This window comes from Lissotriton vulgaris, chromosome 2_1 (assembly GCF_964263255.1).
Source record: "Lissotriton vulgaris chromosome 2_1, aLisVul1.2, whole genome shotgun sequence".
NCBI lineage: Eukaryota > Metazoa > Chordata > Amphibia > Caudata > Salamandridae > Lissotriton > Lissotriton vulgaris.
This window is the reverse complement of record NC_141687.1, coordinates 113,465,377-113,483,006: the sequence shown is the minus strand read 5'-3', so window position 1 is coordinate 113,483,006 and position 17,630 is coordinate 113,465,377. Positions and strand designations below refer to the sequence as shown.

The window sequence follows — 17,630 nt, the reverse complement described above, 5'->3', positions numbered from 1 at the left end:
TTTTTAGGGTTCAGGGTCAGTTTTCAGTTTTTGTGTAAAAGGGTATTTTTAGGGTTCTGGGTCAGTTTTCAGTTTTTGGGTAAAGGGGTATTTTTAGGGTTCAAGGTCAGTTTTCAGTTTTTGGGTAAAGGGGTATTTTTAGGGTTCAGGGTCAGTTTTCAGTTTTTGGGTAAAGGGGTATTTTTAGGGTTCAGGGTCAGTTTTCAGTTTTTGGGTAAAGGGGTATTTTTAGGGTTCAGGGTCAGTTTTCAGTTTTTGGGTAAAGGGGTATTTTTAGGGTTCAGGGTCAGTTTTCAGTTCTTTGGTAAAGGGGTATTTTTAGGGTTCAGGGTCAGTTTTCAGTTTTTGGGTAAAGGGGTATTTTTAAGGTTCAGGGTCAGTTTTCAGTTTTTGGGTAAAGGGGTATTTTTAGGGTTCAGGGTCAGTTTTCAGTTTTTGGGTAAAGGGGTATTTTTTGGGTTCAGGGTCAGTTTTCAGTTCTTTGGTAAAGGGGTATTTTTAGGGTTCAGGGTCAGTTTTCAGTTCTTTGGTAAAGGGGTATTTTTAGGGTTCAGGGTCAGTTTTCAGTTTATGGGTAAAGGGGTATTTTTAGGGTTCAGGGTCAGTTTTAGGTTTTTGGGTAAAGGGGTATTTTTAGTGTTCAGGGTCAGTTTTCCCTACTGTTGCACCAACTGGAGTGGGAATAGTAATTATTGTTAAGTAATTATATATTATATATGATTTATCATTTTATTTTTTTATTAAATATGTATTATTTTTTTTTTAACAATTATTACATATATTTAAATATGTTTAAGTAATTAATAAGTATTATTTACAGTTTTTTAATGTTATTTTAAATTTAAAAAAAATCGATATATTTAACAACGATATTTTTAACATCGATATTAATTTTTCGATATTTTGGTACTTACCATGTTGTACATAGGGCGTCGATATTTTTGCTATCGATATAATTACGCCGATATTTGTGTAGGTCGAAATTCTGTCTGTCGAAATTCTGTCATAGATCCGGCCCAAACATCCACAAAAACCCCATGTCTCTTATATCCTCAGAGGAATTATCTTTCTTTGCTGACAAAATCAAAACCCTAGGAATAGAACTCGGCTCTGCCACATACTCTCAACCCCTCCCTGACCTGCCTCCTCCTGCTGCGATGCCCCCACAGGCTCCACCTAAAAATCAAGCTCACTGGATCGACTTCAATGTCTTTGACGAAGACTCCGTTTCTAAAATCCTCTCTTCCTTAAAATCGAATAACCATTTTAATGACCTGCTCCCTTCCAACTGTGTAGCTGCCATCGCCCAATCCGTTATTCCTAGCTGGACTGCAATAATTAACGCCTCTCTCCGGCAGGGATCGATGCCTGACTCTCTAAAAGCCTGCCAAGTCTTCCCCATTTTGAAAAAAACGTCGCTGGATCCAGCTTCCGCTGACAACTTCAGACCAATCTCCAGCATCCCCCTCCTAGCCAAAGTGCTGGAGAAATGTGTGCAACAGCAGCTAATTCAACACATGAACAACTTCCACCTACTCGATGGCTTCCAATCCGGATTTAGACCTGGGCACAGCACTGAAACCACCATGCTCCACATCATTGATGATTCCCTCCAAGCCCTTGACCAAGGAAAAACATGTCTCCTAATCCTCCTAGATCTATGCTCGGCCTTCGATACAGTCAACCATGAAAAAGTACTTGAACGCCTCAAACTCAGGATGGGATTGGATGGCACTGTTCTAGAAGGGTTTAGGTCCTTCCTCCTAAACCAATCACAGCGATTCCTAATCAATGGCAACCTATCTGCATCCTCCCCGGTCATGGTTTGAGTCCCTCAAGGTTCAACCCTGTCCCCCACCCTCTTCAACCTTTACCTAGAACCGCTCGCCGAAGTGCTACGCACTGCAAATATCTCCTCCCATATGTATGCTGATGACACCTCAAAACCTCATCTCTCGAAGAGATTCTCTCCCTGAACAAAGCCCTGAAACTCACTGCTACTGCTCGAATAGCCAGGTCTTGAGGTGCTTGAGGTGCTTCCTGAAGGTGAAGTGTTCCTGGGTCATTCGCAGGTGGGCAGGGAGAGAGTTCCATGTCTTGGTGGGCAGGTAGGAGAACGATCTTCCTCCGGAGGTGGTTCTGCAAATTCGTGGGACGGTGGCGAGGGCAAGGCTGGCGGAGTGGAGCTGGCGGGTCAGAGTGTAGCAGGAGAGGCGTTTGTTAAGGTATTCGGGGCCTATGTCGTCGAGTGCTTTGTGTGCGTGGGTGAGGAGTCTGAAAGTGATCCTTTTGCTAACGGGGAGCCAGTGCAGGATTCTCAGGTGGACAGATATGTGGCTGTGGCGAGGGATGTCGAGGATGAGTCATGCGGAGGCATTCGGTATGCTCTGAAGTCGTTTCTGAAGTTTGGCTGTGGTTCCTGCATATAGGGCATTCTCGTAGTCTAGTCGGCTGGTGACGAGGGCCTTGGTTGACTATTGTTATGGTTTCGGTAGGAATCCACCGTAAGATTTTTTGGAGCATGCGCAGGGTGTTGAAGCATGAGGATGAGATGGCGTTAACTTGTTTGGTCATTGAGAGTGAGGAGTCCAGGATGAATCCTAGGTTGCGTGGGTGGTTCGTGGGTGTCGGTGCAGTGCCCAATGCTGTGGGTCACCATGAGTCGTCCCAGGCAGATGGGGAATGTCCGAGGATGTGAACCTCCATCTTGTCTGAGTTCAGTTTCAGACAACTGAGCTTCATCCATTCCGCGACGTCTTTCATTCCTTCCTGGAGGTTGGTATTGGCGGTGGCTGGGTCCTTGGTGAGGGAGAGTATCAGCTGGGTGTCGTCGGCGTAGGAGATGATGTTGAGGTTGTGTTTGCGTGCGATTGTGGCGAGGGGACTCATGTAGATATTGAAGAGGGTTGGTCTGAGTGAGGAGCCTTGGGGTACGCCGCAGATGATCTCGGTGGCTGCGGAGCAGAAGGGAGGGAGGCGGACTCTCTGGGTTCTGTCGGAGAGGAACGAGGTGATCCAGTCCAGGGCTTTTCCTTGGATCCCTGTGTCGTGGAGGCTGGTTATTAGGGTGCGGTGGCAGACGGTATCAAAGGCGGCTGATAGGTCTAAGAGGATGAGAGCGGTTGTTTCCCCGTTGTCAAGCAGGGTCCTGATGTCGTCGGTGGCTGCGATGAGGGTGGTCTCGGTGCTGTGGTTGGCTCAAAATACAGACTGGGATGGGTCGACGGAGTTGTTAGCCTCGAGGAATGTAGTCAGCTGTTTATTGACGGTCTTTTCGATTACTTTTGCCGGGAAGAGAAGGAGAGAGATGAGGCCGAAGTTCTTGAGGTCTTTGGGGTCCACTGTGGGTTTCTTCAGAAGGGCGTTGATCTCTGCGTGTTTCCAGCTCTCTGGGAAGGTGGCGGACGTGAAGGAGTTGTTTATGACGTTCCGCAGGTGGGGTGCGATGATGGCGCCAGCTTTGTTGAAGATGTGATGAGGGCATGGGTCAGGAGGGGAGCCGGAGTGGATGGTGTTCATGACGTGGGTGTTGTCCAGCTGCTCCAGAGAAAGCCCAATTGTATTTTTTTCTGAAAGCATGCAGTTTGGAGCAAGAGGTGGTTTCTGGAGGAATCAGAAACCCCTGGGCTGCCAGAGACCTCTTGCTCCAAACTGCACGCTTTCAGAAAAAAAATACAATTGGGCTTTCTCTGGAGCAGCTCCAAGAATATGGAACTCTTTCCCACCTGACATCAGAAAAATCCCTTCTGTGACCCGCTTCATAAAGGACGCCAAGACCTTCCTTATGAGTAAATTCCTCGTTTAAAGTTTGCCCTCAACCACCACTACGGCCCTGATCTACGTCTGTCTATTGCCTCCCCTCGGATTACATAATCACCCCACCCAGAAACCTGTCTTGGATCTTGTCTTGAGTAATTGTAAATGTAATCTGTAAATACGTGTATTATCTTGAATAACTGTAAATGTAATTTGTAAATATGTGTCCTTCTATCTCCTATGTGGTGATTATATGCCTTTTTGTACTATGCTATGTTTCCTGTAAAGCGCTCTAATACCCAAACGGGTCAAGTTTGCGCTTTATAAAACACAGTAATAAATAAATAAATAAGTAACTTGTTCTTCGTGGCTTTGCAGCAAGCTGGGTGATGTGCGCTATGCGCATTATCTATTTACAAGCAATTCATGATACAGAACCTTAATAATTATGAAAGAAATATAAGGGGACAAACCCTAAATCCATAATGTGTAAGGAAATTGGCCTGACAAAAATCGCCAAATTATGAAATTTGTGTTGAAACAACAACAATATCACAGAGAATGTATATCACTCTATTGTGCTCATCATCGCTCACTGTATTCAAGGCGGGCAATGCATACACTAAGCATTATTTATTTGCATTTCATTATGCCAAGCATCGATTATTACCAAGGAAAGGTATGGGAGAAAACATCACAATGAGTATGTATCAACCTTTCTCTATATGTACCATAATAAGCACATTTAAGAGTATTTCACTACCAGGACATGTAAAACTTAAAAGTACATGTCCCTATATTTAAATATATTGGCCCTGATTCACAAAGGTAAACTGAGACAAAAGTCTAAGTTTACGACTTTCGGTATTCACAAAGGGCATTTCCGAGTAGTAAAGTTAGACTTTTGTCTCGGTTTTGGCCTCAGGTGAACTAAAGATCTAAAACTTATGTTTAACTGAGACAAAAGTCCAACTTTACGACTTTCGGTATTCACTAAGGGCATTTCCTGGTAGTCAAGTAAGACTTTTGTCTCAGTTTTGGTCTCAGTTCAACTTAAGACCAAAACGTACGTTTAACTGAGACAAAAATCTAACTTTACTACTCGTAAATGCCTTTTGTGAATACTGAGAATCGTAAAGTTAGACTGTTGTCTCAGTTTACCTTTGTGAATCAGGCCCACTGTATCCTCCCCTCAGGGCTGTCCAGGGTCTACCGCAGGGAAAACATATGTATTGGAGGGAGGTTTGGGCCCGGGAAATGATTTATTTCCCAGGTCGAAATGGCAATTTATTAAACTGCATACAGAGGCTGCAGGGGCAGACCTGAGACATTTTGAATTGCTACATATGTAGGTGGCACAGTCAGTGCTGCAGGCCTACTAGTAGCATTTATTGTACAAATCCTGTGTAGATGTAGTACCCCTTTTCTAGGGACTTGCAAGGAAATAAATATTCCAGTTGGTTTAATCCACTTTTACCATGTTTAGAGGAGTGAGAGCATGCATTATAGCTCTAGTTAGCAGTGGTAAAGTGAAAAGAGTCCTAAGTCCAGAAAAAACAAATTCAGCAAAAAAGTGGGTGGTAAAGGCAAAGTGTTTGGGGGTTACCCTGCAGAGATGGTTAAGTCCTACAATAAGTATATGTACCTCAAGTCAGAGAGCATCTTGTGTAAAGCAATTTGCTTTTCAATTTAGCTCAATAGTGGAAAGTCACATATTGTGGTGTAATTGTAAATATCGATAACAGTTTGTTATTATATGTTCTGTTCTCAAGTTTCTTGTTGCTTTGGTTTTCAGGGCATGTCGTTCTGCAAAATACTCTCTTGAAAAAGATCTCAAGGACAAATTCCAAGCAATAACAATCGACGATATTTGCAGCACTTTAACAAACAACAATCCAAATGTTGGATACGTATCCAATGTTGTAAGAATTGAGGGCAAGTAAGTAGTTACCTTCTCCAGTAGGTAGGATGCCTTTAATAATATGTACCTTACAAATAAGTGAGAAATTATTTGAAGTAGTGAAATACCGTATAAATAAAAATTAGAGTCGAATTTGCATAATGTTCTGTATTATTCTAAAAAGGCTAAATACATTTAGTGTATCAACTTTTTAATTTTGCAGACTGTTTTTAAGCATTACCTTGTTTGGTTTTACATTTTTGGAACAAATAGATCAAATGCAATTTTTTTATAAAACTTTATAGAAAAGAGTAAAATTACTGAATAGATTCTGTGATCAACAAAACTATGTTGCATATTGTGAGAAAGTATGTATGTGCAATCATTTCCCCACAGTGCTGTGGTAGAAAATATATTTTCTGCTGACGTGCTGCCATAGAGGTATACATGGATTTATGTAATTTTCTATTTTCAGTGTTAGTTTGTATGATTTGTATATTAACTATGTGTCACCAAATACTGCTTCAGAATACCAACATTCCACATCTGAAGGAGGATCTAAGTGCCCTCGGTGTAACTATCAATGAAGTCAATGAACTTAAAAAATGCCAAATATTAACAAGTAGAGATGAACGGTCATTGCCCTTCGGTATACCACTCCAGAGAATTCTCCTAGATTAGTCAAAGGGATGATTCAAAATAACTTTGTAGCTGTGGCTCAGGAATGAAGATAACCAGGTGAAGGACATGTCCTGTATCCCTGAGGAAGATAAGTGAAAGATAATTTGCTGATATCACCACTATCAGCCCACAGACGTTAGTTGTCGATAGCTCCCACGGCCGTTGATTCAGTACCCTTGCCCTGATGAAATCTGTCAGAAAATGATGGGCGTTTTTATGTTTCTATAATTATTTGTGCTTGAGCTTTTCCAAGAAGAGCAACTGACATTCCGACTGAACATTTGTCATATTTCTGTAATTAAAGACTTGATTCGGGTGGTAATATAAAATGCTGTGATGTTTTAAGCAAGTGGTAAATCCTCTTTTGCTTCATTCTGCACCAAGGAAGAACCCTCCGGCAGAATTAACTCTGTCATTCTATTAATCTGTGATACTAACCCAATAGTGAGGGTCATCCCAATGAAATACTCTAAAGAAGACGTTTCCACTTCCTTCACAATATGTTGCCTGCTGAAAGTAAATTTGGGTGTCAGCCACATAGATTGGGAACTGCTTGGTTGTGTGTCAGAATAGAGATTCGCCAAATAAATTTCTAAGAATATCTCAATTTAATTAAAGACACGGTGGCTAACATTTTGCATTATTCCTTTAATGCCACTCCGCGCAGCATATGTAAGAACATTACATCATAAAACAAAAGCTATCTAGAATAGAACATGCACACAGTATGAGTTGTCCATGCACTGAACAATTTTCCTTTTTAAAATGCTTAACTTGTTCCCTCCTTTCTTTTTAAATTAGGATTGAGTAAACAGCAATGGTGTAACTTCTTACAACAACTGGGTAACTCCTTACAGGAACAGTATCATTGAGTATTATCGGACAAGATTAAAAATAGTTAAAGTCTCAATCTAAACGAAGCATTCAATCAGAACGTTCAAATGGATAGATAATCACTTACACACACAAATCTTATACATTTCTAATACTTTATCTACCATTTGTTTCGGAGGATGGGAAAATGCTATCCTCCGTGGCTTTAATGAAGTTCAGATTATCTTGGCATTTTATTTAAAGAATCACTATTTCATTACAAGACCGTAGGCCATCATTAGGCGTGCTGGTAGCTCTCTAATACCAAATCAGACGTGTTCAATTGGCATTAGATCAATCTGTTCTCATAACATCTTCCAGACTTCCACCTCTTTAGAAGGTTTGAGTAGGCAAAGAGAATGAGCGTGAACCTTTTGCAAATTAACACCAGTCTGCTGCATGGACATTTCACCCATCTTGTGATAGAAACTGTGGCAACTGCTTAAAAAGGTTTGCAGAAATTAAATAAAAAATTGGTCAACACCACCAGGCCGAAACTCACTCATTCAAAAATCATATTGTCATATGCAATCCACTACATACATTTCCTTCATGAATGAACTCTTGGATAAATTTATCCTGAAGGGGTCATAGCACCTGTTACTTACCCCCAATGCCTAAATATCTGAAGCTCAAAGACAAGAGGCTAGGCATAAAAAAGAAGCTAGTTTTATAGTAAATTGTTTCTAATCTAAATATATTTTACCTGGCCATCTAGTGAAGAAGGACAAGAACTAAATTGACATCCCACAGGGTTTCATAACTTGTTCTAGGAGGTCTTATTAATCTTTTGCTCTTATGTACACAGCAAACCAAAACATAATACCCTACACTCTTGCCATTAGTCAGACTGTGACCCGCAGAGACCGATGATCTGTACTAGATAAAAGCTGTATAATTAAGACCCCTTACAAACTGATCTACAAGGAAAATATCTACTTCAACTATAGCCTTTTACACGGGATCCAAATTCCTTATCATGCACCAAGGTATCCAAATTCTTCAAATTCTTATATACCAGTAAAGCGTTCCTGGACCCTGACATCTTGGAAGATCTCCCGATACTTTCCATGTAAGATATTTCAAAGTCCCTGACTGTACCAGAAGACACTCCTTTCCATCTATGTCTTTCAACATCCCCTCCGTAGCAGTCCCTTGCAGTACCAGAAGACACTCCTTTCCATCTGTGTCTTTCAACAACCCCTCCGTAGTAGGAAGAAGAAAAGTGGATTGTCACAAGAGAGTTCCAAAATCATTTGAAACCACGCTTGAGAAGTTCAAAACGTGGTTATCGGTATAAATGAGCATCTCTCTTGTCTCACTGTCTGAAGGACTCTCTATGACTTATTGTGAAGGGTGTAAACGCATAACCGTTCGTTCCCTTTCAACTCTGAATGAATCCATTCACAGCTAGGGCTCTTGAATCTGGCATCAAACCGTAATACTTGTTTAGTTGAACTGTGAGCCTGCCCGCAAAAAGGATCTAACTTCAGAGGACCCCAAAACCAAGCTAATTCCCTGAAACAAACTTGTTCAGTCGTCACTTGCTCTAATCCTTCAAAGTTCTTGAATTCCACTTTGTGGATATATTTGCATTTCCAGGCAATTACTCTGCCCACAAACTGATTTTGGTTTGTAAGCCAAAAAATCGAAGGTTTCTTGGCTAAGTCTGAAAGACATAAGGATTATGAGCCTCCTACATGATTTATATAACCCACTACACCAAAATGGACCATTCATAATAATAATATTAATATTGCTCTGCCTTGTACAGTTATCGCCATAAAAATAAAGTACCAATGAGGATAACAAATCTGTATAATTTCTTTATCTTTACACACCCCGAAAAGCAACAGTTCACGACTTATAGAACAATGCACCTTAGTTGTTTCAAGCAAAAATTGTTCAATACTTGAAAAAAATTGACTAAGCACGTTGCAATCAAAAATACATGTACAATATCTGCTTCCTCCGTTTGACACCTGAAACATTTTCCATCATGGACGTCACCCCACTTCATCATTTTAACTGGCGTGTGGCATAAATTAAACAAAGTTTTATAATGTTCGGTGCATAAATTTGCAGTCAAAATCACTTCACCCGCCATATCAATCGAATCTTGCAAAAATAAACCAGAGTTGCCCAGTCGAGTCTGCCATTTCACATCTTGAGCTGCTATATCATCACATTGTTTTGAAAGTAGTATTTCATACAAAATCCCAATCTTTGCCCCTTTTAACAAAGCTTCAGGAAATTCATTACATAAAATAGCCTGTAATCTGCAATGTTTATATAGGAAATCACATAGCTGTAAATATTTAAAGAAATCATTCTTAGGTATTGTATATATTTCCATTAATTCCATAAAAGAAACCAATGCTCCATCTTTAAAAATATCCCCTAAACAACAAACCCCTTTATATCTCCATGTTTTTATCTTTGTATCCCAAAATATCAACGGAAATATTTCCATAGAGTTAAGGGGAGTGTAAAAACTAATCCATTTTATAGCCAAGATCTTACAAAGCCATTTCCAACCCTTATACGCTGCGATCATAATTTTAAATCTTGTACGTTTAAAGTAACTTGGCTCAAAGAATTTAAGCAGAGCTTCACACGCTTGGTTCCCTAATAACATCTGATAGATGTTAGGCGATTCGAACTGTCTTGTTTCCCCCCTATTGCCATATCCTTCATATTTTGCATAAGACATACTAAATAAAATTCGGAACCCCCCAGCCACCGCGTGCCAATGGTAGCGACATATATTTTGAAGCACAACGGGATTTCTTCCACCCCCAGATGAACCTGTCCATAATTGATTGAAGCTGCATTAATTGTACCCGTGTCAACTCCAGGGCTACCGTCCGAAAATAATAGAGCACTTTGGGGAGTATACACATTTTTAACACATTCTGACGTGCAACCATTGTTAAATGTTAGCATTCTACCTTTTCTAACTGTCTTTTAACTGACCCTCATATATTAGCCCAGTTTACATCAGTTATCTCCTGGAGTGACATCCTGATTTTAATCCCCAAATACTTAGCCTCTGGTGTTACCCGTGGCTCACCTGGGCACAGCCCCGCCGTGCAAACAACCTGGGTTTTGGAGGTGATCAATTTGTAACCAGCGACATGTCCAAACGCTTGCGTCAAACAATCAATCTCGCTTAATGCTTGCGCAGGGTCCGATGTCACAACCGCGATGTCATCAGCATAAGCAAGAACTTGTACTTAATACTCACCCACTGGCATTGATTGCATGGAGTTAGTAGACTCCCATAGCTGCAGTAATGGCTCTATATAGATAGCGAAGAGCAAGGGAGAGCAAGGGCATGCCTGCCGTGTACCCCAAGAAATATAAACAAAAGATGATTCATGCCCCATGGTACAGATCTTAGCCCGAGGGCGCTTATACATAATTTTTAATGCCTGCAAGAACTGGGGTCCAAACCCCATCTTGCGCATTATAGACCATAAAAAAAACATGTGACACAATCAAATGCTTTTTCAGCATCTAAAGAAATAATACAAATGTTCTCTTGAAGTGCGATTGCATAATCTATTAATGATATGAACCTGTGCAAATGATTAACCGTGCTTCTACCTGGGAGGAACCCATGCTGATGCCGAGATACAAGCAACAGAAGAACTTGCACGAGCCGAGTTGCCAATATTTTAGAATATACTTTTGCGTCGGCATTGATTAATGAGATGGGCATATATGGGGTTCGGGGGGGGGCTTGTCTTTCTTTTTAAAAAATACTATATTTGCATCATCCCAAGACACCGGAGGGTTTCCACATTGAGCTGCTGTGAAGGTAGCAAACATATCCTCCTTTATAGTTGAAAATACCAACCGATAAACCTTCAAAGGGAGTTTGTCCGGGCCAGCTGCTTTCCCCAATGCTAAGTCTTCTAATGCTATCTGTAGTTCTTGCATGGTAGTTGGAGCTTCCAACATTTCCCTCTCAGGAGGCCCTAGCTTAGAGAAATTGAAGTCCCGGAGGTATAGTTCAATTTGTTCCTGATCAACAGGATCTTGAGTGTATAGTTCTTTATAATATATACGAAAAACCTCCATAATGCCATCCATGGTTTCAACCATATCCCCTCTGTCATTCTCCAGAATTTCAATACTTTGAGACGCCTGCCTACCCCGCATTCTTTGAGGTAAACATCTGCCCGTTACTTCCCCGTACTCATATCTTTCAGCCTTATGTATTTTAAACTGAGTAGCTATATCCTGGCTTCAGAACCCGTTAATCCTAGCATTACAACAAGCGACCTTAGTTTGTGCGATTTGACAGTCTACATTAGATCGAATTACCAAAATAAGTTCACACTCTGCCACTCTAAGTTCCTCAATCAGACCCGCTATCAGAGCTTTCATTTTCTTTTGTTTAGCCCAGCCATAACGGCAGGTTTCGCCCCTAAGGCTAGCTTTGAAGGAATCCCAAAATATTAGTTGGGTAGCAGTGCCTCTATTATATTCTAGAAACTGCTTAGCCCATAACTTGATATAGCTTATATATTCCTCGTCACTGACAAGCTTTTTACTGTATGTGAATGCTCGTGCTTCCCGCACAGTCTTAAAGCAGGTCAAGTAAATAACCACCGGGCTATGATCAGAAGTAATGAGAGGCATTACTTGCATCTTTGCGCCGACAGTTAAAAATCGGGGTAGAAAAATATAGTCTAACCTAACAAATTTGGAGTGAGGGGAAGAAAAATAGTATAACCTGGATTCCCAGGATTTAACGTCGGCCACCCATCAGCTATCCCATGTTGTAGTATCAACTGGTACAGAGCCCTGTATACCTTCGGCTTATGACCTTTATAGTCCTTAAAGTGGACATCCCATGTCTGGGAGTGTCCATGTATGTTGAAATCCCCAAGTAAGGGGTTGCCCACTGTGCTAATTCAACATTCAAGAACTCCAAAATTTATTCCTCATCTAAATTAGAGCCGTACACTGTGCATATTGTATTCTTGGTGGCCCCTATAGTACATTCCGTAATCGCCCACCGCCCTAGATTATCAGCCCGCACCCTGCCCGTACCTATTACAGCCTGACTACCTATAATGGCCACACCTCTATTCATTGTAGATTGATTAGATGCAGATAACAAAGTAAATCCCAGCTCTGATAACGTCCTATAATTAAACTAGATTACATGATGCGATCATTCTGAGATTGACAATAATTGACCAGTTATCTGTATACATATTGTGTGCACCCCAACCAGTTACACCAGGTTGGGGTGCACTACAGATTCCAGAATGAAGTGTGATGCACACCCAAAGATTGCCTGGCTGTAGCAGGCGTCTAAATTCTCTAACCACCAAACCAGTTCCCCCTTCCTCCTGATCTACAGATACCTCGTCTCCATACCACAAACCTCCTTGAAAGGCCCTTGCCTTCTCCTTTGCACTGCACGATAGTGTAACAAAATGTTGCCTGAATTGAAAAGGATAGTAGATCTAGTAGCCTCGCAAGCTCTCTTCGAGTTGTAGCCTGAAGCAGAACCATATTTGGCGTACCTTTTGTGAACCCTAAAAACATCTAGAGAGTGTGAAGGGAAGAGGATCGCTTTCTCTGTGTTCACTATAGACCCCAGACTTACCTGAAGGCTTTCTTAAAATAAATGAGATTGACACTGGGACATAAACAGAATATTATCCAATTAAGAAAACCATGCTAACGTCCCTTTTTCTCCCTCATAATGTTGGTGAAGCCCCATGGTGCTGAATGAAGGCCAAATGGAAGGGAACAACATTGGTAAAGTCCATTCGCTTAGTGACGTAAAATGAGGTCGATTATTCTTCACAATGGGGATTGTAAAAATAGGCATTCTTCAGATTCTACTTACCACATAATTGTCTCTTCAGCAATATGCTTCATAAACAATGGTTCCCTTCCGTCTTGTAGTGTCTGTACACCAGGAATCGGTTCAAATCCCTTAGGTTTAAAACAGTTAATCTTCCCCTGTTATTTTTCTCTGCTTGGAAGAGTGTACTTACCAAACTCTTCTTTCTTTGCATACCTATAAAATCTCTCCATTTAACAACATAGATTTTACCTCCTTGTGTACTACTTTTTGTTTATCCTCACCCAAAATCTCCCTTGGAGGAGTGTACTGAAAAAGGCTGGTTTCTGAGAAATCTAATCTGAAACCTTGGACGGTTTCTTAAAACCCATGGATCCTGTGTAATGATTTCCCACACTGGGGTAAAATGTTTGAGGAGACCACCCACTCTACCCTGAGAAGAAGAATGAGAAAATATATTACTCTCTCTGGTATACGATGTGACCTTGGCCCCTTGCCCAGGGTTTTCACTATGTCTTTGCCAAAAACAAGCCCCTTTAGGGATCTCTGTGGTCTCCTTCTCTGCTAAATCTCCCATCTTGTAGTAGATTTTCTTTAGAGCTGCCTTGCTCTTTCAGTCTTTAGTCCTACAATGGTATTCCCCAGGAGAATCATAGAGCGCAGGCGCTAGCCTCTACCCTCCAAGTCTAATGGAAGCTCCTAAAATATGTCTCTTCGGACATATCAATGATCCTTGTCGGTGGGCCAACAATGTCAAGGCGATCTTGACATTTGTTAAGGAATCTCTCTAGACCCTTCCTGGGGCCCCTGCTAATTGGATGTTAGGCGTACCGGTCCGGTCATGGATTACTGGACTAGAACAATTGGCTTTGACGACATTCCTCCCTCCATTCTCTAGTGGTATCCGATCCATCTCTGAATGTATTTACCCAAATGTTCAATAGGCCACGAATGTATGATTAAACAACTACCACTGTAATAACGAGTGCCTTAACCACGAAGGCTAAACAACGAAAAAACCCTATCCACTAATGTATTCAACCACGAGTTACTGAACCACGAAGTGTAATCTATTGTCAAATAACCGGAATCGACAGCGTCCTTTATATTAATAGGCAATTAGCACTGGTGGAATTTGCTTTGAGTCATTTCAGTTTATTGGCCCATAATGCGCTACCTCCCGTAAGAGGGTGCAACAGAACACTTTGCAGACAGCAAACTGAACGTTACAAGGCATGTTCTAATGACTGAGGAAATCCCAGCGAGGTAGCGAGTATTTGGAGGAAAATAAATTAAACCAAGAGCATGAAGCACTGCTGTGAGGGGGTGAGCTGGCCAAAAAAGGCGTATGCTTGTGAGCCTAAACCAGTCATGTTCATAAGACATTCATTTTAAGGTTTTTCAAAAGACCCTGGAAAATATGAGACCCTGAAACGGATGTATGACGTTACCACGCATACTATTACCACGCATACCATTACAACGCGGTATTTACAACGCATACCGTTACAACGCATAGCGCTTTGAGGTGCTGGATAGTGGTAAGTATAATTTTATATTCCAACTCCAGTCCCCGTGGACACTAGGGAAGGTGTTGGATATAAAATTAAACTTATTCCCTATCCTAGAGCGCCCCCCAGCGCAATGCGTTGTAATGGTATGCATGGTAATGCCTGCGTTGTAAGTGTAGTGCGTGGTAAAAAATGCGTGGTAAACGTTGTATACCCCCTGAAACACTAACAGCGTATACTTTAAACTGTCTGAACATGCATCAATATGCTAAGAACTACGTCAAAACACCACTTTTAGTGGTAAGGTTCCTTTAATCCCGCAGTTTCACACTTGAATAAAACATATAAAAAAAAAAAACAGCCAACCACCCACATTGAACATTCGCATCGAGCACATTGAAATAGAAACCTACAATGCCATCTACTGGCCTCAAAAAGTAAATTAAAGCAAAGTTTATTATAATGAAAACATAAAATATAGTACGTTAATGTACAAATCAATTTAGTACAAATATATTTCACTTTTTTACAAAATTGAAAACAGTAAGCGAAAACATAAAGAAATATATATCATTATTGGTTTAGGAGGTTGTGGTTCAGGTCCAGTAGTGGTTTAGGAGGTCGTGGTTTAGTTACAGGTAGTTGTTTAGGATTCGTTGTTAAGCCCACTCGTTGTTACAATTTCGTTATTAAGGCCACCTATCAGTACTACAGGATGTTTTTCACACTGTGGGGCAGCAACATATTCTCTCCTAACATATTCTTGAAGCCATCTTTGGAGGAAGAAGCAACTTGATCCTCACTGAAGAGGTAATCTCCACCAACATCCCCTTTGGAGATAGAGTACATACTCCTCATAAAGCTCATCATCGTCTCTCTGGACCTCTTCCTCCCCATACACAATTTCCTGAATGTCCAGACCTTGGCAGGACCCCCATCACCATTGTAGCCATGTCTTGCGTATCCCTCAGGACACCCAGCTCCATTGCGCCGCATCGGACAGCTCTATTTTTTGTGCTGCATAAGACACCATCCTTCCATTGTGCTTTATCAGACACCTCTCTTTTTTGTGCCGCATTGGACACCATTCCTCTATTGCACCGCATTGGACACCTCTTTTTTTTTGTGCCGCATAGAACACCATTTCCTTTTTAGGAGCTTGGGCCTCCTTTTTAAGGGTAAAACAGGATTGGTCTTCCTTCTTTCAAACTTCCTTTATCCCCACAGTTGGAGGCCCTCTCCAAAATAGACCATAATTCATTGTCAGAACCACTCTTAGATTTGTCGTTCTTGAGCATTACTTTCCCCTCAGGGATCTCATGAGATGCCCTGTCCTTCTCGGGCATACTGTAAATAAGGCAAATGCTTATAGGCTGTCCTATTACATTTAATGGGGTGATATTTAGCAAACACAGTTTAGGATACAGTATTTTTCTCAAATGGTATTTCGGCCACATTCATTACTTAATCGGTTCATTTCTGCAGACGATTAGTAGTAAGTCTGACAATCAGGACAGGAATGATGTCATCACAAAGAAGTGAGGCAGCCACCAATCACAAGACAGGCAAGGAATGACAGTGACCAGGACCCAACTGTAACGTGCTTGGTGAGGTGCGCAGCACCATTTAAAATCTCTATTGAGACAGCGTAGGTGCTGTTTCTTGTGAGATCTTTTGTTAACTAAAAAACTCCCCATTTTTTACCATTGGTTGAATGCATTGTTACTCAGATTTCTTTGCTTCTCAGGTTTTCATTAGTCAGCAAATGCGGGTTTCACTTTATCTTTGCATGTTTGTCCCTTTAGCGGAGCGCGGACGAAATACAGCTTCCTTTTCTACTGTCAGTGTCCTGAAATGAAATTAAATGAATGAAATGAAATGAAAAGAACATTTGTAAAGCGTGGTACCTACCCTGAGGCGTCCTAGCGCTGCGGACAAACGCTTGTCGAAGAGCGGAGCCTAGTCTGAGTTGTTGAACAGCGGGGTTTTAAGCTTTTTTCGGAAGGAAAGAAGATTGTGTTCTGAGCGCAGGTGGAGAGGGAGGGAGTTCCAGAGTATGGCCGTGTTGTGAGAGAAAGAGCGTCCCCCACTTCTGACTCTCTTGATTCTGGGAACTGTGAGGAGGTATGAGGATGTCGATCTAAGCTGTCTGTTGGGTTGGTAGTGGGTGACTAGAGAATGATTGATGGTGGCGCCCGATTTCCAGAAGGCTCGGTGGGCGATGCGCAGGCTCTTGAATAGGATTCTTTCCCTAACAGGGAACCAATGGAGCTTTCTGAATTCGGTTTTAACTGAGGTGCGACGGGGGGTTTGGAGCAGGGTATGTGCTGCACAGTTCTGGATGACTTGTAGCTTATTTAAGGTGGCCTGTGGGGCCCCTAGGTAGAGATTATTCCCGAAGTCCAAACGGGACAAGATTAGACCCTGGATCACGATCTGTCTAGCTTGAAAGGGTAGGGGGATGACTTTTCGAATGAGCCTGAGTAGGCCAAAGCAGGTGGCTGAGAGTTTGGCTGCTTGGTGGTTGAAATTGTGGGACTTGTCCAGCCAGATGCCCAGGCTCTTGATTGAATCCTTGGGCACAGGGGGGAGTCCAAGGCAGGTAGGCCATAGGGAGTCGATGTTGGGGGTGCAGGGATGGCCTAGTAGCATCAGCTCGGTCTTGTCTCTGTTTAGTTTGAGACATGAAGAAGTCATCCATGAGGTCACTGCTTCTAAGCAATCCCTGAGCTTGTTAGGCTCCACACCACATACAGGTGGAGATAGATGCGCCAATGATTGCTTGAGCCAGGTTCCATTCAAATGCCTCTCTCTAGTTGAGCACGATTTCCTCTTGGAATGCGAGCCCAAAATAAACCAAGTCTTCATGTTGCTTCAGCTGCCCATACTCCTACCCTAAGCTCCACTGCCCGCCCCATCCACAACAGAGGGGGTGCTGCCCAGTGCTGCTCCATGTTTGTACTGTGGATGGATAGGTAGTAAAACGAAGTCTCACTCTACAGGGCCTTAACAGACAGACCATCTGAAACGCTACCACCATCCAATGGGATAATGAAAAATGCAAAAAGCACACATG

The 17,630-nt window shown here is 41.9% G+C and overlaps 1 protein-coding gene across 1 annotated transcript in view; it reads left to right on the top strand.

Annotated features, from left to right (window-relative positions):
- TEKT1 (tektin 1) overlaps positions 1-17,630 on the top strand; it is a 213,572-nt gene that overhangs the window by 118,596 nt on the left and 77,346 nt on the right. The window contains exon 5 of the mRNA XM_086958477.1: positions 5,552-5,695. Coding sequence (XP_086814603.1) covers positions 5,552-5,695 — 144 coding nt within the window. The remainder of the gene's footprint in view (positions 1-5,551; positions 5,696-17,630) is intronic.